The 14,494-nt window shown below is 37.7% G+C and overlaps 1 protein-coding gene across 1 annotated transcript in view; it reads right to left on the reverse strand.

The window, feature by feature from the left end:
• Nucleotides 1-14,494, reverse strand: part of LOC135215885 (leucine-rich repeat protein soc-2 homolog) — a 90,027-nt gene that overhangs the window by 30,898 nt on the left and 44,635 nt on the right. The window contains exons 5-7 of the mRNA XM_064250839.1: nt 12,691-12,920; nt 3,286-3,599; nt 257-381 (exon numbers count right to left, since the gene is read on the reverse strand). Coding sequence (XP_064106909.1) covers nt 257-381; nt 3,286-3,599; nt 12,691-12,920 — 669 coding nt within the window. The remainder of the gene's footprint in view (nt 1-256; nt 382-3,285; nt 3,600-12,690; nt 12,921-14,494) is intronic.

A 14,494-nucleotide genomic window follows, 5' to 3' on the forward strand; every position in this document is an offset into this window, starting at 1 on the left:
GGGCTTGGAACGGATTAGCCATTTTACATGTAAAATGCGGTTCAAGATACGAAAAGCTCATGATACGAAAGCCGCCTTGGAATGGATTAATTTCGTATCTCGAGGTACTACTGTAACTCTTATTAGTTTTACTGGGTTTGCTATCAAACAACTTTAATCGACATTGCCTAGTGTTCATGTTTTTCTTGGCCTTCCTACAGAATAAAACTTGAGAAAAATAAAAAATAAAAAATTTCAAAACATTAAAAGAACTTACCCTTAGAAGATTGTTAGACAGTATTAAAACTTCCAGTTTTTGTAAACAAGATATGTCATCAGGGATTTTAGTCAAGTGATTTGTTCCTAAGTTCAGTTCTACCATGTTACTCCATGACCCAATATCTGAAAAGAACAATTACAGTTAGTATCCAGTACCACACAACAGAAAAATAAGGATCAAACAAATCTAGTATACTAATATGAACTTGCACAAATTTTTCTTTTATAAAAATATTAATTGCATGTCAGACCTGATTCTTCCCAACAAATTTATGCACCATTTTGGCATTATCTTTTCAGATGAAACAGAAAAAAAAAAGTTATGCTGTATATATTGGCATATCATGCAATTTTTGAAGACCTAATATTAAAGCTAATTTCAAGGGGGTGAAATCCTACACAAGATACAAAATTGGCATATATAATATTCACATATCGTATTATTAAATATGCATCTTTTCCATGGATCTTTTAAAAAGTTAAGCTTATTTCATTGTATCCAATAATATTGTACATATCTCATATTACTATTGTATTATAAAATACAACATAGTGATCATGAATCAGCAGCCCCAGAAACAGAAGACTACCTTGCATTAACATACTACTGCACTCACACCTATGTAGTGGAAGGTAAAACCGAAAACATCGCGAGTAAACACTGAAAAACCTGAAGGTGGGGATGACAATACAGTCTGTTCTACTACTGAGATAGTAACAGTCAAAGAAGTAAGATTAGCCTGTCTAGAAGAATATGAAGTGTCAGCACTGAAAAACCAAGGTGCCCATGGAGGCCAAAATGTCAAACATGGTTCAAGAACGTCTAAAATGCCCCGAGTCCAAGGAGAGACAGAAGGGGAACAAAACTGGCCCTATAAAGCACCAACAGTAACTGTGAGGCTGACCAAGAACAATACAACCCCCAATTCCCAAGATCTGCATGAAAAAATTGTGCAGTCTTACAAGACATCCAAGTAAGATAATAATTCCTGAGAAAGAAAAGAAGAAAATTGAGAATGAATGCATTCACAACCAATTGTGGCTACTTGCACAAATCTCCTCTCCCATATGTTAAGCAAATGGCATGAAGACAAACCAGCATACCAGACTGCCAGGAAGACCATGACAATATGGGCAATCACAATGAGTGCCTCCCAGACATTATGATATCCTGCAAATGAGGATAAGCCAAAATATGGTTAAGAATAACCAAAGAACCATAAAAATATCACAGATATGGATCGCTAGGAGCATGTGGCTTCCTGCAAATCCTGGGGGATAAAGAAACACCATCAGATATTGAGCAAGCAGGCCCATCTTCATCTAATATACCTACCTCCTGTTTATCAAAACTTAGGCTTGATTTTGCTGCATGCATCCTTTAGTGACCAAATACTGACCAGTATGCAATATGTGCCAGGATGCCCAGAGAAATATGACAATGGGCATAAACTGCTTCCACTCCCCTCACATAACCTGCTTCCCTGTATCTCCAACAGTGGGGGGAGCATCACGGATCATGGCTAAGGTATGGCTAACAAGAAAGGAGGGCATTGGCACTTCCTGTAATGCAAGGGCAGAACCCTAAAAAGGATGATTAAATTGGGTCTGTCAAGCAGCATGTGTTGAGGGAGTGACCTCCATAAATTTCTCAACCATAGCCCTAAGGCTAGCTACACCAGATTCTAGCTTGCCAAACCTCACATCCTGAATGATATGGGGAAGGAGCTTTGAGGAGATAAAATGCAAAAAGTAAACAGCACCCTCAATATGTCCTCTCAGACTGAACACACGCTCTTAGTTTTCACATTTCATTGTCCTCCTTCTGACACAGGAAATACAATTATCATAATAATTAAGATTAATCTTAAAAACAATGGTACACTATATAGAAAAAAATATTTTTCACATGATTGCTAAACCACGAATGGGGCATTGTGTAGCCTTGTTTTTGTTACAGATATTGTTACTTTTAAGGGCAGACCTCTAACTTGTCATTCAAGATGAGGTGACCTAATTTACATATTTTTCCTTTTTTTATCATTTAACCTCTATTACAAATAAAACAAAACAGAGATCTATGCCACTAAATCTTAACTGTATAGCCACTTGTATTATCTTCCATAGATGCTTCAAGTCTTATGTGGAAGTTTCTACAAATTTTATATTTAAGAATACTCCATTAGTTTCTTCCCAATTTCAATCAACTGATCATTTAGACAACTTGCATAATTCCTTTTATTCACTGCTTTTAATGAAAAATTCCACTACATAATGGAAGAGAATTGACATTCTTCAAAATGTGATTTTACCTACCCTTGCATTTATGTTCAAGGATAATAGCATGAAAAATGTTTTATGAAATTGTCAAATATTTGCAAAATATAAAAAATATTAAAAATTCTGTCAAATATTTGCAAAATAAAAAAATATACATATCTTCTCATAAGGCATTTAGTTAGTAACACGAATTACTTGTTAACTGGCCTATATAAACTGTGCAAAAGTTATTGCAGTTTAACCTAACCAATGAAACCATTCCAAGACTCAAGGCTTGTCCAAGATTTCTCATCAATAGACGGACGAAAACTGGAGCAAAACCAGAAGTCTAAACAACTATGGAGAGGAGACCAAAGGGAATGAATGAAAATTTAAATATTAAATTAAATAAAGCTAAGGGTTACTGAAATATGCAAAATAGTTTCAACATAGCCTACAAGACATCATAGAGGAAACAGTGGGAGGACACCCTCTATGGCAAACAGGGTTGGATATGGTGTCAAGATACATATAAACAATACCTTGCACATAAGGGAGATTACATTTCACCCAAAAATTCTTGATTTATGGAGTATCTTCAATGAAAAATGTGCTGAAATTAATTTAAAAATATGCAATGCTGCATCTGAGATAAAAAAAAAAATCTGGTACTGATTTATATTAACATATACTAGTTGCTCTAAAAGAGTATAGACATGCATCACATTTCACTCAATAATAACTGCAAATAAACTACAAAGTACTTACCAAGTGGGAGCGAGGTGAGCGCATTATTATACATGTTGAGCTTGGTAAGGTAACTGGCTCGGGAAAAGATACCATATGGGATCTTATCCACAAGGTTGTGATCCAAGTTGATGGAGTGTACATTTGTGAACTGTGATGGGCCTCCAACTGGGTAGGAAGTGAATGAATTTCGGGACAGAGTGAGAGAAGAAAGGTTGGAGAGCGAGCTAAGCAGTCCTTCTGGTAACTGGGAGATCTGATTACCTTCTACATTGAACTCATCTAGGTGGATGCACTTACTTAATGATCGTGGGACTGACGTCAACCTGTTATACCTGCCAAGTAATTATGGGACAAATCTTATTCATGGACAATCTGCATCGTATTAAGAATACATCAAACTTATCACAAAACTTTTTATTTAATACATATTCATGTTCATGTGAAAAAAATGTACTAATTTCATGATAAAATTATGTTTCTTATATATCTACTTACCAAGTAATTACATAGCTGTATTTTCCACTTGTACAGCACCTTAAGGGCACTCTGGCCGGCTAATGCCATTTTTTAAGGACAGGACTTTGATATTCATACCACTTAATAAGGTGACTTGGGACATCTCCAAACCACATATGATTTTCGCCTTTTACCTTCGGTTTTGTGATGCCAGAGCAATTTATCCCGAAAATTATCATTTTTCAAATTCTATCTCCTCCCTTGATACTTTATATTAAGATCTGGGATTACTACCAAATATAAACCTGATGTAGACCTCCAATCAAATGGAGTTTTTTTTCTAAATAATTTTTTTGCTAGATATGAATTTTTTCATTATGGTAAAAAAATAAATCCTATACATCAGGAAAAAAATATTTTTAAAAAATGTTAAAAAAATTGGAAAAAAGGGATATATTTCATTGTTCTATAATGTCTTTCTAAGTTATATAGCTTTAAAACTAAGGGAGAAGGTAGAATTTAATGTCAATAAGTATTACAAGTATAGTTTTGAGATACATGCATTCAAAGTTTTTCTTTGTATATTTAGAAAGACAATGTTACTAAATCATGATTACGTATTATGAATTTTATATTTCATTTTGGGCATTAATAAACCAAAACTATGTTATCATAATTTAATCGTAAATGAAGATCCCTTTGCTCATCCTTCACTAACTCTGCTAATATAGCCGATATTGTGATGATCTGAACTCTTATGAGAGCGAACTTTCTTCTTCTGTATGTTAGCAAGATGCTTTGCTGGTCTTTTCCTATTTGGCATGATAAAAACCTTGCCGAAAAAAAGAAAAACAGACGTAAAAGCAAGCGAATGTCAGAGGTGAAACTCGAATGTGTGCTCTCATGTTTCTGCTCGCACTGAATGCTGTAAAGCTCAGTCTTCCTGTCTTGTGACTCATGGAATCTCTACAGATGCTACTGCTCACAATTTGTTTGATAATAATAATCAAAATTTATGATAACAGAAGAAATACTGCATTTCCTTGTATGGATCAGTGCTTTTGCCTTATTGAGTTACTTATACTAATAACCCTGTAACTATGAGAGTAAGAGGAATTTTGACAAAATATTTTGTAAAAGCATTCTCCATTGCCATACGAAGCTCCATGAATTTTTTTTAATGATTTTTTGTTTTTTGCCCTATATTGACCAGCTGCGTCCTTAAATTTGAAATTCATGGTAGCGCTTCTATTGTTTTTGTGTAGGTGACTACCCTGCTCACTATTGGGGAACAATAGAAACAACAAAACAGAGGAACTCACTTCATTCGTGCTTTTATGTCCATGAGAGGGGAGGAAGAAGGGCTCCGATCTGCTGTAATTACTTGGTAAGTAAATGTGAAACAACTTTATCATGAAAATACCATTTCCATATAAGTAACTAACCAAGTAATTACATAGCTGAATGCCAAAAACATTCAGATATGAAGATGAATTTGAAATAGATAAATGTTAGTATTGATAAAATGCCTGTTGTTTCCTTACCTGGTAAGAAAGCTACTGCAGGTGATTACTGCCTCTGGTTGGTGCTATCTTGACCTGTAGTGAAGTAATGGAATAGCCACGAGACATCTCTACTTTAAAGTGGGGGCTTTGGAGTAAAGGACAATCCGATTGCTTATAAGGCATGAACAGATGCCCATACCCTTGGTGCATTACCAAAAAATCAAAACACCAGACAATGCTGTCACCTGCAATGCAGTAAGTTCAAAACCATCACCCAACCATTAAGGATTGGAAGGTACTCCAGGTACTATGTACCCCCAAGGCTTCCTAATGACTCGACACCCTAATTCAAGGTGAAGAGATGCGGATAAGAAGGAATGCTTCCTACGCTTCTTCCCCCAATACCATGCCAGCCACCAATAACAGACCCAAGGTACTGCAATTTTCAAAGACTATCACTATTTCTTTCATACAGTACTGAAAGAAAGTGACAAATGGATTTACACTTCCAGTAAATAGACTGGAGAATTGCTGAAAGCAACATATGCCTGAAAGCATACGAGGTGGCGAGCGCTCTGACCTTAAAGGTAGGCAGGAAATCCTCCTGGATCTGTGAGTGCGACTCTAATATTAAAGTCCGTAAGAAAAAATCACAATCCATTTTCTGAAGAGGCTTGAGAGGGATTCTTGACAGAGCACCAGAGGTTACTAAAAGAGCCTCTGATTCTCTTGGTTCTGTCCACGTAATACCCAAGGACCCTCTCCTCCTCTTCTGGACCAAGGATGTCCATAAGATACTTAATGGTGAACAAACACAGCCAGGGGTTGGATGGTGCCTCGTTCTTGGCCAGGAAACCTAACGTAAATGTAAAGACAGAGTTTCCCTGGGTGAAAACAATTCGCTTGTCTATGGCCTATAGTTCACGCACTCGTTTGGCAGTAGCCACGGCTACAAGGAAGAGTTTTCTTGGTCAAGTTCTTAAGGGATATGGAACGGAGAGGCTCAAAAGCAGGGCCTGTTAGCCGCTTAAGAACTACATCCAAATTCCAAGATACAGTGTCAGCTCTTGACTGCTTGGAAGTTTCAAAGAAATTAATGAGATTGAGATTGGTAAGATCTTGGTTAGAGGCCAAATCTAGACCCCTATGTTAAAAACAGATCCCAGCACTGCTCTATATCCTTTTGGTGGTGGAGGAAGAAAGCCCTTTGTCAGTCCTCAGGAATAGGAAGAAGTCAGCTATCTGGGCTATAGAGGTTTTAGCAGATGAGATGTTATGACAGCTACATTATTGGCGGAAGACTACTCACTTAGACTGGTAGACTTGGCAAGAAAACCGACGTCTACATCTTGCAACAGCTTCCACAGATTGTCTTGAAAATCCTTTGCTCTGGCAAGCCCCAGGACACACTAAATCCTGTCACACCTAGAGCAAATAGTCGTTGACAAAACCTCCAAAGGCGAGGTTGTCTGAGTTGACATAGCTCTTGTGAGAGAAGTCTCAGAAAGTCCACTAAAAGTCTTGGAAGGTCTGGGAACCATTCCTTCAGAGGACAAAATGGAGCTATCAGGGTCATTGTTACATTGTAGTGTAACTGAAACTTGAAGACTTCCCTTACCATGTTGAATGGAGGGAAGGCATAGTCTAGACTTTACCTATTTAAAAGCATGGCGTCCGTCACCCATGCCCATGGGTCCGGGACCGGCGAAGAAGAAGAAGAAGAAGAAGAAGAAGAAGAAGAAGAAGAAGAAGAAGAAGAAAAGAAGAAGAAGAAGAAGAACGAAGAAAAGAAGAACGAAGAAGAAGAAGAAGAAGAAGAAGAAGAAGAAGAAGAAGAAGAAGAAGAAGAAGAAGAAGAACGAAGAAGAAGAAGAAGAAGAAGAAGAAGAAGAAGAAGAAGAAGAAGAAGAAGAAGAAGAAGAAGAAGAAGAAGAAGAAGAAGAAGAAGAAGAAGAAGAAGAAGAAGAAGAAGAAGAAGAAGAAGAAGATGATTATTCTTTGATGTGGCGAACAGGTCCACAGTCAGCCTGCCCCATATCTTCTCATAGGCTGTTGTAGATTATGGAGTTCAGGGTCCATTCTGTCAAGATTTGTCTGCGACAACTCAGTTCATTTTTTCTTGGATGAAACAGGGGACTAGCCTTAGTCCATGCTGGTCTGCCCAAATGAGAAGTTCCTTCGTGGCTTCACAAAGGGAGAAGGAATGGGTCCCACCTTGCTTCTTAATACAGGAAAGTTCCATGGTGTTGTCTGAGTGCACCACCACTGTCTTGTTTATGACTATATTCACAAAGGACATTAGGCTTAGATGGATGGTAGTCAGCTCCTTTACATTTACATGCAAGCTTCGCTACTCCGGAGACCATGTTCCGGAAACTTCACTTTCCCAGATAGCTCAGGGTTCACAGGATGCAGTGACTTCCCTTCCAAAAGTTTGTCTTTGGATGTCCATCACTGCAGGTCCAATTTTATTTCTGTCGTAATGGGGAACATCACAGAGTACGGTTGTTTTTCTGTCCCAATTAACACTTGGGAAGAACTGAAGGGCTATCATATGCAGTCTTCCAAATTTCACAAACTGCTCAATGATGTGAGTTCCCAGCAAACTCATCCATAGATGACTTGCAGAACATGATGGGAGAGAAAGAAAGCTGTGTACTCTCTGTAGGAAGGACTTATTCTTTTGAGGGATGGAAAAGCCTGAAAATTCAGTTCAGCCTCATCCCTAAATAGAGAATCTCCGGAGTCAGAGCCGTCTGCAACTTGTGTAAGTTTATCAAAATCCCTAGCTCTTGGGCAAGCAGGGTTCTCTGAAGGTCCTTCATGCACTGTACCTGTAACTGACATTAGAGAAGCAAGTTGTCCAGGTAAAGGCATACCTTAATAGGGCTCAAAATTGTATGACTATGTCCTCGAAGACAAACCTGAGATACTTCCTGGAGTCTGGATGAACAGGAACATGGAAATAGGCATCTTGCATAGCAAGGGTGATTATCCAATCCCCCTGTTGAATGGATGATAGTACCGACTGACTTGCTTCCATTTTGAACTTCGTCTTCTGGACGAAGTAGTTCAGAGGACAGGTCTCCAACCCCCATATACCTAGGGGCTAAAAAAACCATTTGTAAAAGCCTTTTGATGAACAGTCTTCTGCCTCGTCTATGGCTCTTCTCTTTAGGAGGGATGACACTTCCTCTGAAAGAGCCGCATACATCTCGGAGCCTTTCAAGTAGGCTGTCAATGCGATCGGCATGGACACTAGTGGAGGGTACTCCTTAAATGGAATCAAGTAGCCCTCCTTGAGGCTCTTGAATGTCCAAGGCTCCATGCCTCTGACACTCCACCTCTCCCAGAAAAGAAGTCAGACTCCCACAGGTGCACAAAGGACTGAAGGATCATGTTTCAAGAGGATGGCCTGCACAAAGTCCTCTAGATGGACCTCGCTATAAAACGTACCTTGAACCATGTTTTGGAGGGAAAATTCTGTCTGACTTCACAAAAGGGCTGCTGTTGCAGCAGAGAGACAGACTTAGTTGCAAAAGATGAGGGCTCTTTGGTGCACTTCAACAACTGAGCCAAAACCTCTTGAGTTGACTTTTCCTGTATGTCGGTTGCAACCTCCTTGACTATAGAATGAGGAAACATACTGCTGATCTAAGGGAGTACAAAGTAATGCCCTTTGGTCGTGAAAGAGCACCACAACTCTCTCTTCTTTAGCACTCCTAAGGCAAAAAAGGCTGCAAGCTTCAAGAAGCCATCTATTATGGCTTAATCTGCACACAACAGTATGCCTAGCCAGTCCACAGAAAAATCCACCTCTAAAGCACTGCAGTCTTCAATTCTCCAAGCGAGCACCCCAACTATCCAATCATGGAAGCTTAAATATTCAAATACCTTGAAGACACTACAGCAGGCGATCTAATTCTGACGGGTGAACATTACTTTCACTGACAAGAAAGTAGAACGGCAGGCTGAGTCAATGAGACCCAAGAAGCCACCCTGGAAAGAAGAAACACCACCCAAGGATGGGGCTGCTTCTGTTGCATAAGACAGGTATCTCCTAGCTGTCAATCTCGATGGTGGAAAGGCAAAGGAAGCCTTCCCTTGCTCCCTTTCCGCTACGAGCCAACTCCTTAAGAGCTTTCCTAGAAGAGGAAAAAAGGACTATCTTGGGAAGGCAAAAGCTGGGATTCAGTTGGTTCCTCATCAGGAAAGTAGAGGCAGGCAAAACTGGAGCAGTTGGCTGAAAATGCGACGGAAAAGTCGATAAAAAAAAATATCTCAAAGTGTATGCAGACAGAGCTGGTTCTTGGTCTGTCTGTCTCCTCAAAAGAAAAGATCAGTTACAAGAGTACAGTAGTACCTCGAGATACGAAATTAATCCGTTCCTAGGCACCCTTCGTATCAAAGTTTTCGTATCTTGGACCACATTTTACATGTAAAATGGCTAATCCGTTCCAAGCCCTCCAAAAACACCCCAGTAAATTATATTTCCAGGCCTAAAACACATGTTCTAGGGTTACGACGCCGATCCAACGGAAGAAATATGACTCCAAAAAGGCAAAATACTGTACATACTTGAGTAATATTCAACTGCATGTAATGTTCAACCCCATTTTTACTCCATATATTAGGACTTTAGCATATGTCCCTTAGCAATAAGCCTAGCCTATGTTAGCGGTTGCTACTGTAGCCTAGTCTATGATTCTGACATCTAAACCTAAGAGCTAAAAGCTTAGAATATGCCAATAAAAAGTATAAATAATCAGTATGTACTCATTTCAAATAATTATTAATTAATCATTAACTATAATACACAAACAAACAAACAAAAAAACCTTCCAATCAATTGTTTACATTCAGCTCTTACCCGTCTTACGAGTACCGAATGAACGCCAAGCAATCATTTTTCCTAGCATACAGTAAGCCATAAGCCATAAATTTTCATTAGTATCTCTCTTCAACTAATGAAACTACCAAACAGTATAATAACCATTCATTTCTATTCTTTATTCTATCTTTACCTAATGGAGATACCGAGTTACTGACAGCTATAATGAAACATACGTATACGTAACGTAATAATAAAACAGAAGAAGAATTCTAAAAAATACGTATTTGTTGGCAGTCTGATTTATTTTATATTTTATGATATCTAATTCACAATTTTTTATTAAATGTATTGCATGACTCATTTCAAATAATTATTAAGTAACCATTAACTATAATAAACAAACAAAAAAAAGCTTCCAAACTTCTGTTTACATCCAGCACTTACGAGTATCGAACGATCGCCAAGCAATCACTTTACACAGTAAGCCATAAATTTTCATTATCTCTCTTCCACTACTGAAACTACCAAACAGTATAATAACCATTCATTTCTATTCTTTATTCCATCTTTACCTAATGTTTTTTTTTTATTAAATGTATTGCATGAATAAGTTTTTCAATTTACAGCATCCTTTTACCAATAGAATACTTAAAGCACAAGGGGTAGATGCTGACCAATAGGAGAGCAGGACCTTATGGGGTGACTAGCATCAGGAACCAATGGGAGAGCGGGAGGATGGTGGCGAGTTTACTCAGTTGGCGGCGCGGGAGTTTTAAAATTGTTCTCGGTGGTCCGGGCGAATCTCGGGACTTTACAGCAACAACCTTTTGTATCTTGAAAACTTTTCGTATGTAGAGCTGTAAAATTTTTCGTATTTGCTTTCGTATCTTGAGTTTTTCATAAGTTGAGCCTTTCGTATGTCGAGGTACCACTGTACATCCTTGGAAGCTTTAGTCCAAGTTGGAGCCTTATAGAGAAAACCCAGAACCTGCTGCCTGATGTGTGCAAAAGAGGGGTCTTTCACTACAGAACTAGAGGAAGACAGGGACTCGGCTGGCGCTGGGTGCTTGACAGTTGGCGCCAAACTAAACTCACAGTAACTGGCGTTGGGCGTGCAGAAGCTGGCAGCGTTCCCTTCGGAGTTGGTATGGGCACTTTGAGACTGTGACTGTTGTATGTCGCTCAGGCAAGTACAATGGAACTTATGTGGGCACCTAGACAACGATGAGGAGCATTTCTTGCTTAAGGGGTGCTTGGGTACCAAATACTGCCGCTCTGAAGACCACCACTCAGGTCAAAGGTAATCTGGGCTGTGCCAGGCAATGCCAACTAGTTTAGGAGTGAGATAAGGATCTCTAGTCCTCTTAAACAGAAGTCTAACTACCCCTACGTTTCTTCAGGGGGCGGAATTTGCTGGGAAAATGCCTATGATGCCTCATGTTGGGGCTGAACTCCGAGTTTGAAGACAAGTGGTGGACATTGACAGATGCTCTTCCAACGACAGTCTGAGGATCTTCAACTAGGTGAACCGTAAGTAACAAGTTCTACCAAGGGGGTAAACTGCCTGTGGGCAAACCCCACCGACCTCCTTTGGAACTTCGGAATATCCTCTCCCAGGTTCAGGGGATTGTGACAGGGACCTTTGTCTGATGAGTCAGTGGACAGACAGCCAACTCCTCCACTGGCACTGGCACAACGCATTTGTCTATAAGGACTTGTCAAATTTGTAATCGAAACTGGCGATGTGATCATGATCAGAAGCATGGGAGCTAAGCACATGAGAGGATGGTACAATATTAGGAGGATTAAGGATGGGAGACAAGGCTAGACCAGAGGAAGAAGGTATAGTTCAATCATCTACAATCCGTCTGGGAACATGCTCTAAACTACAGCCCTAATCTTGGCTCTTGAGGCCACCTTCCTTTTCCTATCTCTACCTTGCTTCTCTAAGTGAGATTTTAATACCTTCCACTGGCTTTCGTTCCATTCCTCACATTTGTCACAAGTAAGATTCTTTGAACACACTTGTCCTCTGCAGTTCTAGCAGATAGTATCAGAGTTGTAGGTTGCTTTAGTCAACAGTTTTAAAACACTCCCTACAGCATCTGATGCTGGAGGAATTGGAGTCCCACATTATTAGAGGTCACAAAGGTATAATAGCTATCTAAACTAAGCTGGAAGGCTACCAGAAAAGCGAATCCTTCACCGGATCCTGGAAAGATATTCCCAAAATAGAATTGAAATAAAAACCCACAAAGGTCCTGCAACCATTCAATGTTTTGTTGAAAGCAGGCAGAAAAGAAGCGAGTTTCTCTGTTTTGTTGTTCCTATTGTTCCCCAATGGTGGACAGGATAGTCACATACACAAAAACAATATAAGCACTACTACAAATTTCAAATTTAAGCTGCTGCATGAGAAGAAAAATATAGCTATGTAATTACTTGTTAAGTTACTTATACAAAATGAAATATATATATATATATATATATATATATATATATATATATATATATATATATATATATATATATATATATATATATATATATATATATATATATATATATATGATGGTAGGCATTCAGCAAACAAAGCTATTTAATGCAACAAAACAAACTATGTATTACCTGAGTCCTAAGCAGATGAGATTTTTTAGGTTTCCAATAGTGTGGGGCAAATCCAGCAATTCATTGTGCTGTAAATGAAGAGTTTGCAAGCAGATGCAATTGCCAATCTCCTCTGATAAATGTTCAAGATGATTGTTAGCAACATCTAACGTCACTAGGCCTTTCAACTCACCAATACCGGGGGGGAGTTGCCGTATCTTATTCTCCCTTAAAGACAAGTTTATCAAGTTCTGAAAGCAAAAACAAAAAATTTTTTTTATAATATATATATATATATATATATATATATATATATATATATATATATATATATATATATATATATATATTATATATATATATATATATATATATATATATATATATATATATATATATATATATATATATATATATATATATATATATATAGCTATATATACTTACCAAAAATAACAATACATCACGTAGAACAACATTAAATAGAAAGACAGTACAGGTAAACAGTGCAGTTAGTCGATAGCAGTGATTAGACTAATTGTGCATGTCATGATTGTGTTGTAAACCTATCATGTAAACATATAAGTGAAAATCTTGTGAGTGCACTTGTATATGGTTTATCTTTCTTTATAGCGAATCGACCTTCTGCTTTAATGATTGCGTCATCCCTAAGTAAATTTTTAAAATATTGTGATCTTCCTCAATGTTTACAGAGCTGCCAATGTTAAGCATGAAAGTAACTTCCCTGCTCACTATAAGAAAAGTTTGACCGATCTTAAAAAAGGACAATACTATCCACATCACAAAAGCTGATAAGTCAAATAGTATAGTAATTTTAGATAAAGCTGGCTGCATATCACATATGCAAGCCTTACTGAATGATGATGTGACTTACAAAAAACTAACAAAAAATACCCTTGATCAGGTTCATAAAAAACTTTAATAGCACAGAGAAAAAAAAAACTTAAAGATAAAACAGAACTACTACACAAATTGGCAGTCAAATTTCCTTTGCTACCTTACCCGTACGGATTAGTCAAAACGCACAAAGAAAATAACATTAAGCGGCCTATTATTAGTAATGTTGGCTCAATTCCATATAAACTTTTGAAATATATCACTAAGATCTTGTCCCCATTACTTGGAACTATCTCAGATTCTCATATATATAATTCTCTAGATTTAGTTGGTAAATTAAACAAAATTACTGTTTGGCCCACTGATGAATTTGTTAGTTTTGATGTATGTTCTAATTTTACTAAAGTCCCTATAGACTATTTTACACTATGCAGAAGCCAGGTACTATGTCGTACCTCTAAGTAAATGGGGATACAATCCACAATGAAGTAAATTGTATCCCCATTTTACCCTATCTTAGTAATGAACTAACTTAGCTTGAATTACCTCTACCTGTAAGTCACATTATTTCACTCACTAGGCTTTGCATTTGTGATTGTAAGCTTATATTCAATGGTGAATTTTATCAACAAATATTTGGCATAGCAATGGGCAACCCTTTATCACGACTCCTCTCAAACTTGTACATGGAATCCTTTGAACAACACTATTTACCTAATATCATTTATATTCCTTTAAGTTGAATTTAATAAAATAGAAAAATAGGGAAAGATTTATGTTATCCTTCACATATATTAGATATTTGCTATAATAAAGCCCACAAAAAGTTTTATAATGTAAGTAACATGGAGAAAGAAACTTCTAAGAACATTCTCCGTTCACCTTATTTTAACGGATTTGAAACCATTAAATCACTGTTAAAATCCTTTAAGGTCAACCTCGTTTTTTCCTATAACACACTAAAAGG

Source organism: Macrobrachium nipponense, chromosome 5 (genome assembly GCF_015104395.2).
Source record: "Macrobrachium nipponense isolate FS-2020 chromosome 5, ASM1510439v2, whole genome shotgun sequence".
NCBI classification, from domain to species: Eukaryota; Metazoa; Arthropoda; class Malacostraca; order Decapoda; family Palaemonidae; genus Macrobrachium; species Macrobrachium nipponense.